General features: G+C 32.8%; 1 protein-coding gene across 3 annotated transcripts in view; it reads left to right on the plus strand.

Moving 5' to 3' along the window:
* The window catches only part of LOC127726048 (peroxisomal acyl-coenzyme A oxidase 1-like), a 52,393-nt gene extending 32,131 nt beyond the window's left edge, over nt 1-20,262 (plus strand). For 2 of the 3 annotated variants that reach the window (XM_052233380.1, XM_052233401.1), the window contains 5 exons: nt 9,532-9,637; nt 10,929-11,075; nt 11,543-11,613; nt 12,510-12,645; nt 19,573-20,262. In XM_052233380.1, coding sequence (XP_052089340.1) covers nt 9,532-9,637; nt 10,929-11,075; nt 11,543-11,613; nt 12,510-12,645; nt 19,573-19,638 — 526 coding nt within the window. In that variant the 3' untranslated portion in view covers nt 19,639-20,262. Of the gene's footprint in view, nt 1-9,531; nt 9,638-10,928; nt 11,076-11,542; nt 11,614-12,509; nt 12,646-19,572 lie in introns of those variants that run through there. The other variant, XR_007993295.1, reaches the window with a different exon arrangement.
* Nucleotides 20,263-21,891: the final 1,629 nt, after the last annotated feature.

The raw sequence follows: 21,891 nt of genomic DNA on the forward strand, positions 1-21,891 counted from the left end.
CAATCTGTCGATACCTGTATCTTGTCATTGCACAAAGTCATGTTTTTCTCTGACTGTTTATGACGTCTTTATACTTAATCCATTGGATGTGTATTGATTGATAATTTAGTCTTAGATGCATGAATGTTTTAATTAGTTGTTGTTGGCTTTGAACTAGCTGTCAGTAACTGCTAGTACTCTCAGATCTGTACTTCTGTGTTTTTGTTGTTAAGATTTACAAATACCCGTCCACGTCTACTCTGTGTTTTTGTTAGATGTATTTCTATTTGTATCCATCTGATGAGTTAAGCCTTTCTCAACTGATTTTATATAATTTATTCTTATGTTGTACTGTTACACCACTGTCCCAGGTTAGGGGGACGGTTGGGCGCCCGCTAACATGTTTAAACTCGCCACATTCTGTATGTGCCTGTCCAAAGTCTACATTTTGGTAAGACAGGATGAGGGTTCACCTAACCTCGACCTAATTTCATGAAGCAGTGATCAAGATTAAAGTAACGTGATTAGGTCCGTATCTCAGATAATGTAAGCAGTAGGTCAACTATATGTGGTGTATGAAATGGTTGTAATGTACATGTCAGTCTGGCAGGTTTCATCTGACCTTATTTTCATGGTTCATTGGTCATTGTTAAGTTTTTGTGTTTTGGTCTGTATTTCAAATACTATGAGTATTATATTTGGTGTATGGAATTATTGTAAGGTGTTCATGTCTGTCTGATTGGTATCATTTGTCCTTGACCTCATTTTCATGGTTCATTGGTCAATGTTAAATTTATGTCATTTTGGTCCTCTTCTAAGATACTATAAGTAATAGATCAACTATATTTGGTTTATGGAATGGTTGTAGGGTTTACATGTCTGGCAGGTTTCATCTGACCTTGACCTCATTTGCATGGTTCATTGGTCAGTACATAGTTTTTCTTGTTAAGTCCGTTTTTTAGATGTTATAAGCAATAGGTCAACTATATTTGGTGCATGGAATAATTGTAAGGTGTACATGACTGTCTGTCATGAATCATCTGACCTTGACCTCATTTTCCTGGGTCATTGGTCAATGTTAAGTTCACAGTTTGATTTGTTTCTTTGATTCTATTAGCAAACGGTCAACTATCTCGTCCACTCTGTGTTTTTGTTTCTTGTTTTTGCTTTGTATCTATCTGATGAGTTGAGCCCTTTATAACTGATTTTTATAGTTTGTTCATATGTTGTACTGTTACACCACTGTCCAAGGTTAGGGGGAGGGATTGGCGCTTGATAACATGTTTAATCCCGCCATAACTGTATGTGCCTGTCCTAAGTCAGGAGCCTGTAATTCAGTGGTTGTCGTTTGTTGCTGTATATCATATTTGCTTTTTGTTCATTATTTTGGTACATAAATCAGGCCGTTAGTTTTCTCGTTTGAATAGTTTTACATTTGTCATTTTGGGGACTTTTATAGCTGACTATGTGGTATGGGCTTTGCTCATTGTTGAAGGCCGTACGATGACCTATAGTAGTTAATTTCTGTGTCGTTTGGTCTGTGTTGGAGAGTTGTCTCATTGGCAATCATACCACATCTTTTTTTATATATATTTAGTTTATTGAATGATTTTAAGGTGTCCATGTATGTCCGCCAGGGTTTATCGGACCTTGATGTTGTTGTCATTAATCATTAATAATGTTGAGTTTATGTGATACTTGTAGTAAAAAAACTTTATTTTTAAGACTTTCAAAATGAAATCAATCATTGTCAGTAAAGCAGGGGTGTTCACTCTTGTTAATCCCTTTCACTGCCAATTTTTCTCTGCGAAATTACTGCTCTTATATGGTGTTCAAGTATGTGTTTGCATCTTAGAGTATGGTCAAATTCTGAGACAGTTGTGCATAAAAGATCGATGCTGTTTTTACATCTTCTTGTGTACTTTGAGACCCAAACGGATGTGCTTATGACTAGATGCTTAGTTTCTATTATATTTTCCCACATGCAAAGGTAAAACACCTAAATGAATCGATTATGTGTGTTGCAACAAGCCAATCTTTCTATTCAATGTCAGAGAACCTTAATTATTTGATATCTCTTGTATATGAGTTAAACGTCACCTAGGTTGGGAGTGATAATTTCTTTTTGTTGTTGTGCTAATTGAAGTTACTTCACTTTATTACATTTTATAATTTATTTCATTAATAAGTCTCCTGAGAATCACAGGGCTAAAACAGGGAAAATATGTTGTGTTCCCATAGTTATAGATCATTTGAGTTCTATTAATCTTCCAAAACTTTTTTTTTAAATCAAGATTTTCATATTTGCCCCCTGGTATTATATTCTATATTTTTCATACTGATCTACAGACTGACAGTGTTTAAAAATATGTTTAATAATTTTTAAATTGTCGTAACAACCTTTACATAGCAGAGTTTATTGCCTGAACAGAACAGCGATATACTTTTCACTATTTATTAAGTCTCCCAACGAAGTTTGGGAAGACTTATTGTTTTTGCTCAGTTCTTATTATTATTATTATTCTTCTTCTTCTTCTTCCGCCGCTTTTAAATTTGAACTTGTCCGCACCCGTTCTCCAAAACCGCTTGTCAGATTGACTTAGGGTTTCACAATATGTTAGACTAACATGTCTAGTGGTGCAATCAGGGTTTTGTTTGCGCAATGGGGTTTATAAAGGGGTACTTTGAGGGGCAAAAAGAAAAGAGGGTTTTACTATAGAACCCTATGGGATTTTATTTTTTTTTATTTTCAAATGATTATAAATTGAAAACCGTTTGTGATAGACACAATCTTTTTAATTGAAAATGTTCTAAATGATAAAGCCCATTAAATGAAATACAGGGTTAGTCCCCAGGGGTCACCCCACCCCCTGCCATTTAAGAAAGTTCTAATACCTTGAAAGTGGTCAAGATCCCCACCCCTAAACCATATATATTCTGGTTTGCCATGCTAAGATGGTTTGAATGATATACAGGGTTAGTCCCCAGGGGTCATCCCGACCCCCTGCCATTTGAGAAAGTTCTATTATCTTGTAAATGGTCGAGATCCCCACCCCTAAACCATATATATTCTGGTTTGTCATGATAAAGCACATCAAATGAAATACAGGGTTAGTCCCCAGGGGTCACCCCACCCCCTGCAATTTAAGAAAGTTCTAATATCTTCTAAGTGGTCAAGATCCCCACCCCTAAACCATATATATTCTGGTTTGTCATGTAAAGATGGTTTGAATGATATACAGGGTTAGTCCCCAGGGGTCATTCCGACCCCCTGCCATTTGAGAAAGTTCTAATATCTTGTAAATGGTTGAGATCCCCACCCCTAAACCATATATATTCTGGTTTGTCATGTCTCGAACATTTGAATGATGTATACGGTCAAACCCCAGGGGTTCCCCCCCCCCCCACCCCCAATGTTCTAATATCTTGTAAATGGTTGAGATCCCCACCCCTAAACCATATATATTCCTGTTCGTCATGTAATGAACATTTGAATGACGTATAGGGCCAGTCCCCAGGGGTTGCTCCCCACCCCCAATGTTCTAGTATCTTGTAAATGGTCGAGATCCCCACCCCTAAACCATATATATTCTGGTTTGTCATGCCAAGATGATTTGAATGATATACAAGGTTAGTCCCCAGGCATCACTAATGCATATAACTTTACTGGACCAAACCAATTTTCACTGGACGTTGCCCAATGTCAGGCGACCCTGGGAATTACGAATTATGGGAGCTTCGTTTGGGAGACTTCGTAACAGCATCCTGTTACAATCATTTCTTGTTCTTGATGAACTCCTTTGATATTTTATCAAATTTGTTTAAGAACTGAAACCAGAACAGGTGATTAGGTGCTGTCATGATCAATTCACACACTCCATTGTGTGTTACTTACCTTGTCAATAAACAGTAAGACCTTAATTTTGTTTAGCACATTTGTTTAAATGCCAATATGAGCTTTTCCTATCAGTTGTTATCAGTCAATAAATCATCTCTGGTCCAGAATCTTGTTAAAAAGAAAAATAACAAAATTACTGAACTCCAAGGAAAATTCAAAACGGAAAGTCCCTTATCAAAAGGCAAATCAAAAGCTCAAAGACATCAAACGAATGGAAAACAACTGTCATATTCCTGACTTGGTACAGGCATTTCCTTATGTAGAAAATGGTGAATTAAACCTGGTTTTATAGCTAGCTAAACTTCTGACTTGTATGCCAGTCGCATAAAATTCCATTATATTGACAACAATGTGTGAACAAAACAAACAGACATAATAGGTGAAAATGTCAAAATAAGGGATACAACAGTTAATATTGTGTTATAATCTTAGTCACTATAAAACAAACAAATACGTCAACAAAGAAAAACAAAATGGCATATATACAAAGCACATAAGCAAAAATGAAAGACAAGAATATAAAAATTTACCATAGCACAATAACACAAAGACGGGATGTATAAGTACCGAGTCACGCCAAAAGGATATTACCAAAAATGGACTAAACAGTAAAGTTAATAATTTACAAAGGCAAATAAAAGAACATTATAACACGTAATTAAGATGATAAACAACGTCACTACCTAGAATCTATATTTCAAGACCATCATGAATTATTTGTGAAGTTGATACGGAATATTTATGAACAAGGTCTTGTCATCTTCCGATGAACTTTTTTTTTAGAAAAAGGACGAGACGTTCTTTGATCTCCTTAAAGACTGATCTAATAGAAATACTAGTTGAAATTATTATAATTTGTTAATTTCATATCGATTCACCAACCGATATGGCCACCATGACTAAAGTAAGATCATAAGGTAAAATAAGAAATTGTTTAATATTTGGAAAACTGAAAAAGGTGCTGGGAATCTTATAGGGCACATATGTTGTAAATTATATTCTCTATTTCAATGAAAATATTAGATATCTTTTTATTATAATAGTTATTGGTCTTAAATGAAGATTTGTTTTTTTTACTAATTTGTTTTGTCAATACTATATATAATAGAAAGACAGAAATTTTAAACAGCTCGAATGATAAGCAAATCAAGATCTACAATCAAAGCAGCCCTTGAATGACAATTACCCAATCATTTGAATTTTTGTTAATATCTATTTTACGGTACAACAAACTCTATTTAAACCAAATTTGATATGAATGATCCTCGGTGTGTTTGGATTTTATTAAAGAATATGTTATCTTCATAACTAAAAATTACAGTCAAGATCTTTTGTAAAAGCATCAAAACTTTCAGACGATTTATTGTTAGAAATGTTTTCTTTCTAATGATGATAATAGTAGGGGCAGTATGTTTTCTGGTCTGACTATCTGTCTGTTTTTGTTGTCCCTGCTTAAGCTTCTGGAGCTCTTGAGTTCACATACCCGTTTGGTTGGGTTCGTGTTTCTCAATCTTTAGTTTTCTGTATAATGTTTTATTATTGTGGTTTGTCTTTTAAGTTGGTTTTTTTAAACATGGTGTTGTCTGTTTTAATTTGACATTTTTGATTGCCCTCTTGGTATCTTTTGTCTTTGTCTGTCTGTCCATTATCATGTTAAAGTTTTTTAAATCAGTTAGTTTTTCAAGAACTTGTTGTTAAATAACATGAAACTTGTTCATTCTCATGTGGACTTTTATAAATATATGCCTAATGATGGTTTTGACCAAGGTTTCACAGGGCAATGATCAGGTTAAAGTTTTGGTTTAACAAATTTTACCATGAAGTTGCTGTCACATCAACTTGATACTTAGTTCACATGCCAATTATGATATGAATATTGTAAATATATACTAAATTAAGGTTTTACCCAGGTTTTGCAGTTCACTAAACCTGGAAATGTGATAGTGGGAGCGGGGTAAAGTGTCATATGGACACAAATTCCTTGTTGATGTTATCTTGTAAACAAGAAAGGTTAGAGAGAAACTGTAAACTTCAAATCTGATAAACATGAATTTAAATACAGACTTTTTTCATTTGTCATAATCATGTTGATGACTGATTATGAATGCACGATTTGATTTGGGGTTGGTTGCTTTCATAGAGCTTTCTTTTAATCCTGATTCTTTATGAAAATATCGAAGTAGCATTTTTATCTTTAAAACATGAGAAATTAATTATTAGAGTTTATATTATACAGATAAAGATAGGCTGCAAAATAATTAAGAAATAAAAAGATTTGATTATTTATGAAAGCTTTATAGAACATAAATAAACTGAATGACTTTGTCAGTTCAATGTGATTTATTAAGGTCTCACAATATAAATTGTAATTAGCAGCTTTCATAAAATCTTGTGGGCAGTGTTGAAGATGAGTTTTAGGATATTTCTTAAGATTGGAAAAATAATACACTTGATCTGATAACTGTTCAAGCTGTGTGAACTACTACAAGCTATTGTAGAAAATATTTCCCTTTTAATTCTAACATTTAGATTTTTTCGATTTATGTAAGGGTGTTTTGATTTTGATTTTAAGTTCAAAGTTAACAGCAACTCCAGACATAAATTAATTATATATATCAGGTAAATCACAAAATATACAATGTTATCAAATATACTATTTTCCCATTTCATCAGTCCATTTAAAATTCTATACTAGTATTCGAATAACTTTTTGATCTTTTTAAACTATGCATACACTTATAAAATCATGTTCAGTCTATGGGTTTGACTGTCCCTCTGGTATCTTTCGTCCCTTTTTTATAAAAAATTATACTTTTTGTTTGTTTTATCACAAATGCCTTTGACAGCTGAATACCAATATTATTATTCTATGTTAAGACTCCTCAAGTGTAGCCTTATGTCCCACTGGGAATGAAGAGGATAATTAAGTAAGTAAGACTCCTCAATATTATAATTCTATTCTGTTTTAAAAAAATCTACTGGGTTAAAACGTTCTTACCACGTTTGAATTTCTTCGATTGATTTCAAGTCGTAAATCTTTAATCAAAGCAGAACAACAATGCCCTTACTTTCATTAAACAAATTGTCATGATTGTCTGTATAAACTCATCACTGATACTTGAATTAAAACATTTTGAAGGCCAAAGCACCTGAGATAACCCCTGCTTTCGGATGGAGTTCATGTTGCTCTGTCATTTTTGTTTTGTGATCTTGTCTGTCCTTTCGTCGTCTTTCGATGTTTTTTTTTGCCAATGCGTTTTCAGATTCTCCACAAAAAATGACATTTGAATGTCCCCTTGTATCTTCCACCTCTTTTTTGAAGAGCATTGAACACCAAAAATTTGAAAGGCTTTGCCAAATCAATGCCTGGTGTTACAAAAATAAGTGTTTTGAATAACTCAAAAGTTTTCTTATCAGTAATTGTACAGAAAATGACAGCACAGGAGCACTGACTATTAAACTAGTGATACATTCGGGAACGAAACATCCATCAGCAGTGACATCGGCCAAGTGGTTGTAAAAACTCACCAAAGAAACCATTTTATAGTGAGTTCTTATGTTGTACTGTTACACCACTGTCCCAGGTTATGGGAAGGGTTGGCGCCTTCAAACTAGTTAACCCCGCCGCATTCTGTATGTGCCTGTCCCAAGTCAGGAGCCTGTAATTCAGTGGTTGTTGTTTGTTGCTGTATATCATATTTGTTTTTTCGCTCATTATTTTGTACATAAATCAGGTCGTTTAGTTTTCTCGTTTGAATTGTTTTACATTTGTCATTTCGGGGCCTTTTATAGCTGACTATGCAGTATGGGTTTTGCTCATTGTTGAAGACCGTACGATGACCTATAGCTGTTAACTTCTGTCATTTGGTCTCTGGTGGAGTGTTGTCTCATTGGCAATTAAACTACATCTTCTTATTTTTATATTATAATATTTAATGTACCGTACCAGACACGGGTTTCGGCTACACAGTAGTCATCAAGGGAGTTCGAATCCAAACATTTTGAATGTTGACACAATTACGAAGTTGAAGAGCATTGGAGACCAAATAATTGGAAATTTTATTTTAATTTTAGTAGGTTTATTACATGGCCTAGAAGTTTTGTACACTTCTTTGTATTGGACTTTTAAGATATAAATTCCAAACCAATGGGCCAAATCTGACTAAAGCAATCTATGCCTGGTGTAGAAAAACCTTAGTGTTTTGAATAATGCAAAAAGTTGATAAACAGTAAATATACAGAAAATGACCGTGTCAATGATACCGGTTATTTTATTTTATCACTGGAGTACTTGGCAGGTTATTGACATTGGGACGAAAATCCACTAGTAGTGACATCGACATAGCAGTTGTATGAACTTATCAAAGTTACTAGTCGTATAATTTGCTACTAGTATGCCAGATGCGGGGTTTTATGTTCTCAGGACTCAATAGTAGTGCTCAAATCAAAGCAGTTGAAAGTAGAGCATTGAAAACCAAAAAATCCCCAAATTTTATCCAGTCTTGCTAAGGCAATATACTAGTATTCCTGGGGTAGAAAAACTTAGTGTTTTGAATAAATATAACGTTTTATTAACAGCAAGTTTACTGAAAATAACTGCATCAATGATATTTCATGTCAGCACAGAAGCACAGACTATATGGCTGGTGAAACATTAATGTAGTAATAATTTTCCAGATGGAGGATTTAATCTAAACGACCTTCTATTTTTTAGAAAAAAAATAGTTACAAAAGGTATTTTATTTCTGAGTCAAAGATGCAGCTCAATTTTGTACCATACTGTCACATGAAAGTCACACGAAAATAAAAATTCAAAGCCATGTAAGGAGTAATAATTCCCCAATTCAAGTAATATTGACTGATTGGTTAAAGTTTATGAGAATCTGTCTCTACAATAGATTGGTTGAAAAGACAAAAATATGGAATGCTTAATTCAAATCAAATCTAAATAAAAGATATAGATACAATCATAAAAATCATAACAAACCTAAAGCAACAGGTTGACTAATTTACACAGAATACCTTTTAATCGAATGCTTCGTTTTGATATATTTCCGAATTATTTGAAAGGTGACCCATTTTAATTCATTTGGAATCATCCCTGTTACTTACTTTGTAACTTCTATGTTTGGCAATTCGATTTAATCAGATCTCTGACCAGCTGACTTACCTGTTTGTCCTTTAATTTTAATAAGACCAGTAGCTAGCACACTTCTTTGTTTACAGTTCATTTTAATAAGATTAGTAGTCAGCTGACCTTTTTGTTTTGGATTTCAGTTTAATCAGCTCAGTGTTAAACACACATATTTGCTTTGTATTTCAGTCTAATCAGATCAGTGACCAGTAGAGTTCTTTTTATTGCATTTCAGTTTAATAAGCTTAGTGGCCAGCAGACTTCAAGATGTCACATTTCAGTTTGATCAGGAATGACTTCTAATCATTGTTTGACATGTCAAACTAATTAGATCAGTGGTTTTGTGATATATCTCTTTCTTTTGGATTTTCATTTTGATAAGATCAGATGCAAACAGATTTCTTTGTTTCAAATTTTATTTCAATTAGATCAGATGACTGCCGACTTCTTTATTTGGCATATCAGTTACATGGATCAGTATTATATAAATGCATGTAAACTTTTTTGGTTGTGATTTCAGTTTAATCAGAGCAGTGGCTAGCAGACTTCAGATTGATATAGAATCTGGTGCACCACAACACATAGCCATGAATAACAATTTACAATCACTAGTGCGAGTAGCTGAGGTATGATTTTTTCGTCAGAAAATGAAAAACAAATTCAGACAAACTTTAAGGCCTTCGGCTGTTGTCTGCTCTATGATCGAGTTGTTGTCTCTTTGACACATTCCCCATTTCCATTCTCAATTTTATTAATAGGCTTGAATTATGTCAATTTAATTTTTAATTCGTTCTTTTATCTGAACGTCAGACTTATTCATTGCATTGTGTACTGATTTCAATTACTGAATAGTTGCAAACATGCAGATATACTTTGGTAGGTAATGACTCAACATAAAGGATTTTAACTCCAATAGACAACTTCGATATTGAATAAATTTACACGGACTTCCCTCATTGATCAACCGACCGTGCGAGGGCTGTATAGCCAGTTAAGGTCGTTAAAAACTTCCATCATCATTGATCAAAAATCATCCTTGCTGAGTGGTGTCAATTTGACAGTGCTGGATGTATAAATATGCACCTAGTCTGGTAAGATTTGGAATGTTGAACCAATTCTCTGTTTTGAGAGAGTGTCACACTATCTGCATTATGATCCTTGCATGAATACTTTAAGAATTCCATAGGCTATAACTTCCCAAGTATGACAAATTTGAAACCAACTGCTTGTTTTATGCTAAATGTGATAAACAAAAATTAAATATTGCGGACAGTACCAACAACAACTAGGCTCCTGACTTGGGACAGGTAAATACAGAGGATGGTAAACATTATTTGTGAAAACTCCAATTCCCATTTCCTAGGACTGTTACATAACAGCACAACATAAAAATAAAGGCTTGTTATTTACTCTGTAATTTGATCATTTATTATTGGACACATAAGAGGGAAAGATACTAATTATGGCTGCATCTAATAATGAAGTGATCCTCTCCTTTACCATTTTAATTTTGATTTTAATGTTTAACTAGTTTGTTCTGAAATTAAGTTGATCAGTTTTATGCATATCGCATGATGAAAAGATGTTTTTCAGCATTTAATTATGTACGGTATATTTTCATAATATTAAGATCCATATCAGTCTATTTGCAGAAAATATCAGTTTTTGAAATACATCCTCCTAATTATTGAATACATTTCCATAGCCGACATTATCTTCATACTTGCATGTATTTGGGACTGATATAACATTATTCTTATCACTTTGTCTAATACATATTGAAATGAAGGAATCACTGTCTTTTATAAGATTTATCAATGAAGTAAGCTAACGTATGCTTCTATCAAGTATCTGGAGGGAAGATTTATGGGAATGTTTTACATATAATATTTATATTAACCATGTTTTTAATTGTAGGCACATTGTGAGACTATAATGGTGCTAGACTTTACAGCATCAGTTATATCTCTTAGAACCAGCCCAGAAACAATTAAAGTATTGACATCATTATGTCAATTACATGCATTACATACAATTGTAAAAAACGCTGGTGATTTTATGGAGGTAAGTTTTGTTTATAAGGCATGTAGATGCATCCACATTCCTCTTAAAAAATGTGATGAAACTATTTGTAGTGATAATATCGAGAGAATTAACTTTCTTTTTTATGATTTATTACACCAATGTATAAATTACTTTTACGAAGAGGTCTCTACAATGTTATTTTATTTTGAAGGGATGACATATTGTTATGTTATAAATAATTTTCACGTAGATCTAGCAACAAACAATAGTTTATTCATTATGAACATGTGTATTTTCTCAGAATTTTAATTGTGCATATGTGTCAGCATTGCTGTGAAAGTTAAGTCTTAACTAAATAATAATAAGAAATGTATACACAATTATCACTGACATAGCAATTTAAATGTTTCAATGATTTAGACGTATTAGTACGTTGGTAAACAAATTTATTTTCATTTTTGTACAAAAAAAAATGAAAATTAAATTTGTTTTTATAAATATTTCAGACAGAATCTGTGGGACTAGAACAGATGAAATGGATAAGGGAACAGGAACTTAAACTGTTAGAAATAATTAGGTATTTAGAATAAAAGGTGGTTTCCTCTGTAAAATATCAAGTATGCCTTCGAATATACAAATACAAATGTCAAACTTTTAAAATAAGGACCGGGTACCAGTCTTTTCGCATAGATGCTCTTAGGATACATATGAAGTGGTAAAATATTTCACACAGAGAATGGTAGCTGGCTTGTATAAATTTACGATGCCAAATCTGTATTTCACTGTGGCCGTTATTTCTAAGTTCATATGTTGTACAAAAGTTTAAGTTAAACTGGTTATTTTTAATAAAAAAAATTAATATGTTATAGTAGTTGAGAATGAGCTGACCTATACTTTAACCTTTACCTATAATCTAATTCTATGCAGTCTAAGGTAGGACTAGATTTGTGAATACTGCCATATTTTTTTTCTAAAATAGTTATAGTACTTGATTTGAAAACTATTGATGTGTCATGGGTAAACAGATAAGGGTACAATTTATCACCAGATGTGTAGCATTATACTTGCATAGTCAACATGGTCAATATTGCTTAATAAGAACAGAAATTCCATTGATATGAAGGAGATATGGACACATCCCAATGCAAGCAACATCATTTTAACAACAAAAATATATAAAAGACATTTAGATAGGCAACATACAGTGAACATCAATATACATTTGTTATACAATATGTCAATCTCTAAAATCATCCCATAGTCTATTAAAATTGTCTATGATCAAATAGAAAATGTCAGAAATTGCCCACCAACATCAAATTCTACAAATAATAGAAAGACTACGATATGACACAAGACAACCATGGATAAGGTTCTTGACTTGGCCTTAATTTCGCTTTATATTGTAGTTCAGTTGTCAAAGCAGTAATGAATTCTTATATTTCTTATATTACATTATTTCTGTTATTGTAGACCAGACGCAGTAGCTTTAGTTGATGCCTTCGATCTTCATGATGATTCCTTAGGGAGTTTGCTTGGTGTATACGATGGAAATGTATATGAACGATTGTATGAATCTACAAAATACAACCCCATGAATCAAAATGTGGTACGTTACAAATAATTTACTAAAAAAGACATTTATCTGTGAAAGTACTTTTAATTTTGTAATTTGTCCAGGACTTAATCAAAACTACAAATGGAATACCCTACAAACTGTAATATCCATTTATTTATTATGTTCTAATTTTTAGACTACATACTATGATGGCACTAAATTTAAAAATTTAAGTTCATAGTATGTAATGTACATTGTACAATACAAATTAAAAAAAGATATTGTTTTCCTATTAAATAAGTAGTTATTTGTATAGAAGTTTACACTTTATTTTTAATTTATTGCAAACATCTGCTGGCAATGATAGGTTTGTGAAACTACAAATATCAATTAATATATATGATATTTTAACAGGTTATAATTAAGAATGATACCAGTAATGTGTAAATTGCCTTGACATATACTAACTTTTATTATTTGTTATTATTATTCAGTAAACAATAAAATGATACTTTTAAAAAGGTTAATAAAAACCATACAAGTTAAAAAAATAAAATGCCAGACTTCATTCCTAAAAAAGACAAACAGTTTTCAAATTGAAACATTGTTTTAATGTGACTCACCTTCTGTGTCATAAAAAATTTATACAATTTATAAGTAATTTGATTTTTAAAAAAACTTCATATTTTTTATAACATTTTCGAATAGTAATCTTGATATATTCCATTTCACTTTCTGATACATGTTTAGTTATTTTACAGAATAAATTTTTCCAAAATGTACCTTTTTTAGGTGTGATTTTCAATTACAACCCAGATCTTTTTGTTCAATAAAAAGAACGTATACTTCTGATTATTGATTTGACAACTTCTTGCTAAAATTATGTCTATAACGTGAAGGTAACCCAAATTGCACCTATTTTCAGTTTTTTTCACCTATGTTTATTTATGATCCAGACAAAAGTTTACATTCTGTGTTTATTTTGTAGATGTATCCTTATTTAGTATATAGTTCCACCAATTTAATTTTGAATCCATATTGAATCATAGAAAAATGGGTTTGAACCGACCTACAAATGATCCTGATTCTGTAATGAGGAGTACCCAAATTGCATCCATTGATAAATTCACATTCGTAGAAATCGAATAACTGATGTTTTGTTTTATTTTTCCAAATATTATGAACAATTTGACAAAATTCCATTCTTACTGTTCATTTTTAGGCAGTTAAGCTGCCTTATGCGAGCACCCTAGATTTGTGTTCTACCCAATAAATGCTGAAATACGTGCCATTGTTATTATCTAGCTGGATATAATGTTATTTATAACTAATTGAATAGTTTTTTCATACTTTTAATTCTGGATTACAAAAATATGACCAGAAAAAACCTTAAATGATCGTCGAACCACCCAAAAGTTTTGAAGTTGCACATAGGAAGTAGAGCACATTAGGAATCCTTATGTAGTTTATTATCCCCTGTGCTTTTGGCAAAGATGTCAAAGAACAATTGTATGAAATATTTAATCGCCGAAAATCTTTAAAGACAAGTAGTTTAGATTTCCCAAATGGCAAAAGTCGTAGGAATATTGTTTGTCGTCAATACGTGTTACAACTACGTCAGTAGTCTATTAATAAGTTCCACTGTTCATGCTGTTGGCGGCAATTTCAAATTAGAAGACGAAATTTTCGTATCTTTTCAATTTGGAGGCAGGGGTTCAAATTAGCGGTGGTCCGAGGTCCGCGACCTTCCACTTTTGCAATCGGACTCTCGACTTGGTTACTAGCTACGCCCGACGGACCTTTCACTTGAAAGAAAATTAAAAATAACTTTGCAAACCTTTTTACCAAAGTCTCTAAATAAACGATCTCAAAACGTATTTTCATCTTTATTATTCATGACAGCGATGTTCATTTTGTTCAACCGCTAGCTTTATGCAGATAATCGCCTACAAGTTATGTGTAAATTCGAGTAAAATCGTATCTGACTGACAAAAACAACATTGAAAAACAATGGATGCCGTGTAGACAATTACAATATCGGGTCCGATTCCGGAAGCGGATAAGGGTAATTCCGGGTTTTGGAGATCAACTACAAATAAAATTTCAGGCAGGTGACAAAATACATCTATGCATGGTAAATAAATATAAACACTAGAAATGGAAACCAAAAGATATATGTAAAAGAAAGAAAAAGCAAAAAATATTTGATACAGAAACTCAAAATTACTTTTTGACAAATTTTAATGTCAAAATCCAATACAATGTGACAGCTGGGAACAGTATATCTAACAATATATATGTTCCTGGTGACAGTATAAATCTTCTTTATCAGTGATAAATGTTGATAATGCATGTAAGATGCTTTTAAAGTATAAACATATTACTGCAATTTTTTTCTCAATTTTGAAGGGTCAGTTAACATAGCTTGAAGTTTCTTACTTTGTTTTCGCAAATAGTGCAACTAGATTATATGATACCTGAATGTAAGCAATTCATATGATATATAGGTGGAATCCTTTGGGTCACTCTACCCCCTCCTGTTTGATAACTTTGAAACGGATGAGATCCCCACCCCTAAACCATATATATTCATGTATGGGACTATATAACTAATCAAATGAAATATAGGGGGAAGTCCCTAGGGTTACTCCACCCCTCCTGTTTGAGAACTTGGAAACAGTCGAGATCCCCACCCCTAAACCATATATATTCATGTATGGGACAATATAACTAATCAAATGAAATACAGGGGAGTCCCTGGGGTCACCCCAACCCTCCTGTTTTGGAACTTTGAAATGGTCGAGATCCCCACCCCATAACCAAATATATTCATGTATGGGACAATATAATAAATCAAATGAAATATAGAGGGAGTCCCTGCGGTCACCCCACCCCTCCTGTTTGAGAATTTGGAAACGGTCAAGATCCCAAGACAAGACAAGACAAGACAATTTATTTAAACTTAAGCACACGTATGGTGCTACAAGAGGATAACAATTATACATTAACAATTACATATATACTTATACATTTACAAGCAAGACACACAACAAATAAATAAGTGATATCATACAATAAAATTGAAATAAACCATAGTTGGTTGATTTGTTTGCAAAATTCTTAATTGCAACGTGGATATGAAGTTATTGTAACATGCTTTGTATTATGAAAATATTTTTTCAATATGTCTTAGAAACATGCACACTTTTGTTAGCAGTGGCACGTTACAGTGTGATAATAGACCAGTAAGTTTCAATTGGGAAGGATTTTGTGTGTAATATGTAGGTATATATCTTTCTCTTAAAGACATAATTTGTTCATTGGAGCATACAAAAAAATAATGATCCCATAAACCATACATATTCATGTATGTGACAATATAACAAATGAAATGAAATATAGGGGGAGTCCTTGGGGGTCACCCCACCCCTCCTGTTTGAGAACTTGGAAACGGTCGAGATCCACCCCTTAACCATATATATTGATGTATGGGACAATATAACAAATCATATGAAATATAGGTTGAGTGCTTGGGGCCACTCTACCCCTTCCTGTTTGAGAATTTGAAAACGGTCGAGATCCCCACCCTAAACCATATATATTCATGTATGGGACAATATAACAAATCAAATGAAATATAGGGGCAGCTCCTATGGTCACTGTAAACCATCCTGTTTGAGAACTTGGAAACGGTCGAGATCCTCACCCCGAAACCATATATACTCATGTATGGGACTATATAACAAATCAAATGAAATATAGGGGAGTCCCTGCAGTCACCCGACCCCTCCTGTTTGAGAACTTGGAAACAGTCGAGATCCCGACCTCTTAATTAAACCATATATATTCATGTATGGGACAGCAGAACTTATCAAATGAAATATAGGGAGAGTCCTAAGGTTCACCCTACCCCCTCCTGTTTGATAACTTGGAAACAGATGAGATCCCCACCCCTAAACCATATATACTCATGTATTTGGCAATATAACAAATCAAATGAAAAATAGGGGAAGTCACTGGGGTCACCCCACCCCCTCCTGTTTGAAAACTTGATAACGGACGAGATCCCCACCCCTAAACCATATATATATTCATGTATGGGACAACATAAAAAATCAAATGAAACATAGGGTTAGTCTCTAAGGTCACCCCATCCCCTCTTGTGTGTGTTTTAAGAACTTGTAAAAGTTTGAGATACCAACTCCTAAACCATATTCATTCCTGTTCGTCATTTCAAACAGATTTGAATGACATACAAGGTCAATCTCATAGGCATCACATATGCATATCACTTTACTAGACCTAATCAATGTGTACTAGACTTTGCCCAATGTCAGGCGACCATGGGAATGAATAATTATGGCAGCTTTGTTTGGGAGACTTCGTAACAGCATTCTGTTACAATTATTTCTTGTTTATTATAAAATTTTATTGATGCAAAAAATGAGCAGGTTTAAAGAATTTACCTTAATTATATTTTGAATAATTTCTGGTTCTATAAAAAATTTCATTTTAATATGGCTCATTTTAAAGAAAACATATCTTTCAAGCCCAAGAGTGTTTGACCAACTTTATTATAATCACCTGTCATTTTATTCCAAACTTAGACATCATGGACTTGGGGTGAAGGCGGGGGTCATTTACATTTACTATGGGCAGGTCAGTCAGACCTCACCTTTGATCCCCGTAGTAGTAAACATTTGTCTGATTTGTGTCTCATAACTTTTGCACTGTAGAACACAAACTCAGTTTTCTTTCCAGGGAAGCAAGTCCATGCATACTATTACAAGCTCGTACTAAGTCAACTTGAACTACTAACAGTCAACTAATACCAACGTTAACTATCAACTAGAACAACTGCAGTCATTTCGAACTTGTACCACTGCAGACACATGACCATTAAAAATATACTTGATATATGCGTTGCTTTTGAAAACCTTGATAAAATATGAATTATTTGCCTTAATAATTAATTCATTAAATGAACATAAATGCACAATATATGAATGTTTAATGTTTGTTCTTTTAAATCTTAAAAAAAATGAAGCAACATAGCCACAGTTTTCATAATTATGTTTGCCTTGGTTTTTGGTTAACTGCCTACAGCGCTTACAGTGCTTTGATTTAAGAAATGGATGCCTGTAACATATTTTAATTGCTCATTTTTAAAAAATTACTTTTCGTGGACTTCACATGGTGATGTTTCCGTAAGATTTCCGCTGCTATTTTTGCTAAATGGGTGCAATTTGGGTACAGTGACGTTAAACATAGAAAAGATTATATTTTCCATTGACATGGTGGTACATATGTATATTTATGATTTCTATTCCGGAATGCGCTATTTTGGACTGATAATACACAATCAAAGCATTTTTAAAAAAAAGTTTACTGCTACGGACATAATTGTCATACAATAGGGCATTAAAACATAAAGTTTTCAATCCAGGTTAGAGTTATTGTTCTTTGTCTATGTTGAAGGCGGTACAAGAATGAATAATGAATTTTTAAACGGGTTTTCGGACGGATATCATGTTATTGATTTAAGGTTGTACGCCTGGTTGAGGGGACAGTGAGTTGGTGGATGCATTGGCGGCTCCAGATGTTCCCATGCAATAATTTGTGAACCATTCAACCAATGTTTTATCAAACTTTGATTTGTTACTGATGACAAATGGATCAATTCCTTTATCCATAACTTTTGTTTCACAGTTCTTATTTTCTGTAGTAAGAAATTTTTTCATATTTGGTCTTAAACTTAATTATGACGAGTGGTACCATGTTATAATTTTTTCAACGCAGCAGGACAACCACTTCTAATTTGATGATACCATGATGCCTACTGAGCATTGATTTTTTGTCAACTATTTCTCAGCTTCAGTGTTAAGGAAGGATTGAGATATTTGGTCTTGGAATTTTTTTTTACGCGATTTATACGATCTGCTATGGAATTTTATACCTACTGAGCATAGAACTATTCCTCACATTTTTGTCTTCTGTATTTGGGACTGATTTGATATATGGTCTAAAACTGCCACATGGTCGCTTCCTGTTTGAAGATGCTTTTAATGTTTTATAACCACTGAACATAAAATATTTTATGATGTCTAATACATATTCGGGATAATATTTGCAGGACATCGCATATAACTTCTTAGTTTTTTTTTTATTGAAGCTGACAATGTTTCTTCAGATTTAATTATCCATCTCATCAACTCTTTTACTACGTAACAAAGCATTATTCCTAGGCAAAGTGAAATTAATTATTTACATCCAAGATAACTTTTGGCGTGTCTGAAAAAAGACGATAGCTGACTTTTAATTTAGTACGCCCGAATCATGTTACGTCTACACAAGTCTGTTCGATGGCTCTCGAATTAAATCAGTTGAAAGGCCAAACCAATAAGAAAGTAAAATGAGTCATTTAATCATATCTTCATAAACATTTTTAAGATAAATACTGTAAACCAACAAATTACCTACACGTATGCTCATCAGAGTAATGCAAACTTTGCAATCTACGAATGATTATTTATTGTAAAAATGTTTTAGAGTTAATGTTTCTTGTCAAATATGATAAACAAAAACAAAGAGGCAGAATATACAAAAGGGACAATCAATAATCATAAGTTGATGAAAAACCGACAATACCATGCAAAAAAGATAAATAATAGGCAAACAACAGTCTACAAAATACTACAGATAAACTAAAGATTTGGCAACACGATTGCTGGTCCTCTGGAAGGGTAGGCAGATCCTGCTCAATGTGCAGCATAAGAATACAGTCTGATACATATACATACAAAAGTAACAAAATGTATCAAGTAATCTTATAGAAAGTACATGTTAGTCATTGTATCAATTTCACACAGCCCTATCATATAATATCATATATAGCTGCAAAAATGTGTTGTATCACTTATTGATGAAATTCCTTTTTATTTGAATGCATTTGATATATTGTTTTGTTTATTGTTTTAGGTTCATCCTTCATACTATAAATACCTGAAACCACTTATGTCTGGAGAGATGATATCAAAGCTTTGATGATTTATTTCCTACCAGACAAAATTATTGACATTCAAGTCCACCTATAGTTTATGATGAATTGTCATTGTATTTTATATCTAATAGATACAATATGTTTGATTCAGATTTTTACTGATACTTGTAATCAAATTAAGAGTTATAAAATGATATTTAATCATCAACACACACTAGTGATGTTGAATATATCTATTCAAGCTATTTTCAAATAATAAATATTTTTGTCATTCTGCAGTGAATGAAAAATATTAAAACTGTTCATATGTACAGTTGCTGGTTATGATCATCAGTATTTGTAGTAGGCCATTGATATATGATGTGCTGTTGCACTAGAGTCCATTTTCATTATGAGGTAGATTATTAAGATGTTGTTATTAAATTGGTTGTTTCTTCCATGAACTTAGAGGTTTATTCTTCCTAGTTAGTTTTAACCTTGTATATGCATTGTTTAGATTAATTTTCATTATGGATTTATTTTTGAACTGGATGAAATTTGTTATTTTTTACTTATTATAGATCCTTTTTTTTGTAAAATCGTGTACTATTGTATATTCAAGAACCAATGCAAACTAATTTAACATTTTGTGTATGTTTTTAAAGAAAATATATATTCATATATGAGCAGTCACGTCTTCTTACTTATCTTTGTATCCTGTATATAAACTAGTATCATGATTCAAACAACCATTGTAAGTGTGTCTTGAAGATCTTTTATATAGATTATACTATGGTTCTATTTAAGGAGAGATATGGGGTTTACGTCAATGACACCGCAACACAAACCAGTATAAAAATTATTCTTTTTACATCTTATGTTACATCTTATCTGTTATAATTGTCTGTGCTTGTACCCTCTCCAGAATGTATTGTGTGACAGCTTTTTCTTCTCAAATATTGGAATGAAGATCTTTTATGTAGATTATACTATGGTTCTATTTTAGGAGAGATATGGGGTTTACGTCAATGACGTTGAAATTATCTGTGAAATGTGTTTCAATGTCTTCAATGCCTTTTTGCTTATATGTCTTCTTTGTGGTGTTTACGTCAAGAGGAGAAAATGTCATATCAGACATTTTTGTTTTAAAGTTGAAATAATGTATGCTTTAATTAATTCGCATTCTTGGTAATATCTAATAGTTATTGTGGATGTTTTTAGAACATCAATATTTTTTTAAAGTTTATTAGAATATGATGGGCAACTCTTCTTCTGGAGAGGGGGACTCGGTGGCCGAGTGGTCTAAGTAGTTACTACTGTAATCACTAGCCAGTCAACACTGAGATTGTGCGTTCGAACCCCGCTCGTGCGGGTGCACTCGACTCCAATCTTAATTGACTAGGATTGTCAGTTTACCTATCGAAGGTCGGTGGTTTTCTCCGAGCACTCCGGCTTCCTCCACCAATAAAAACTGGCCGCCACGAAATAGCCCAAAAGCGGTGCTTAAAAGTGGCGTTAAAACACCAAAAATCAAATCAAAAAATCTTCTTCTGGAGTACTTTATGACTTTTACATACATTATCTCAACTTCCGAAGCAAGGTCGTCGGATCTCCAAACTTTCCCAAAGTCCTGCGTTTGATTGTCGAGTTTATGAGCTTGGAAGTTGATATTACCTGAGTTTATATATATGCTTTTACAGGTACAACTGTAGATAAACGAAAAATAATTCTATTAACATTAGAATGGAACTGTAAAAAAATAAGCATTTGTTCATGATAAGTGATTATTAATTCATGGCATACAGAAGGGTCTGACCACTTGCTACACACAAGGGTCATACAAAATTGGAATCGTCGTTGCATCTAATACCTATTCTAAATATTTGTGACGTCGCATAACTCAAGAATATTCCATTGTTGGAAGAATTTGACATTCAAAAGTGCATACGAAATGCATTGGCAAATAAACGTGAAAAAAAGCTATTTGTATGCCTTAACGGGAATATGTGCTAAGGCAAGAACAATATGCACAAACTAAACAATATATCTTTCAGATTTAGTCAAGAATTTACTATGAATTCAGAAAATGCGTTCCTTCACTGTAATAGATCTCCTTTAGGAATGTGGTTGATGAATTCAGCTGTCATTAAAAACGATATATCAACAAAATCATGTAAGTGCTAAAAAAGTGTAACAACTATAAAAGTTTGAACATCAACCTTAATTCATAGAAATTTAAGAAATATTAACCAGCAGATTTGTTTTTGTAATTAGCTGGTATTCGCAGTCAACATTACACTTTTACACTGACTGCAGCA

The sequence above is a fragment of the Mytilus californianus genome, unplaced genomic scaffold, assembly GCF_021869535.1.
Source record: "Mytilus californianus isolate M0D057914Y unplaced genomic scaffold, xbMytCali1.0.p SCAF_1, whole genome shotgun sequence".
NCBI classification, from domain to species: domain Eukaryota; kingdom Metazoa; phylum Mollusca; class Bivalvia; order Mytilida; family Mytilidae; genus Mytilus; species Mytilus californianus.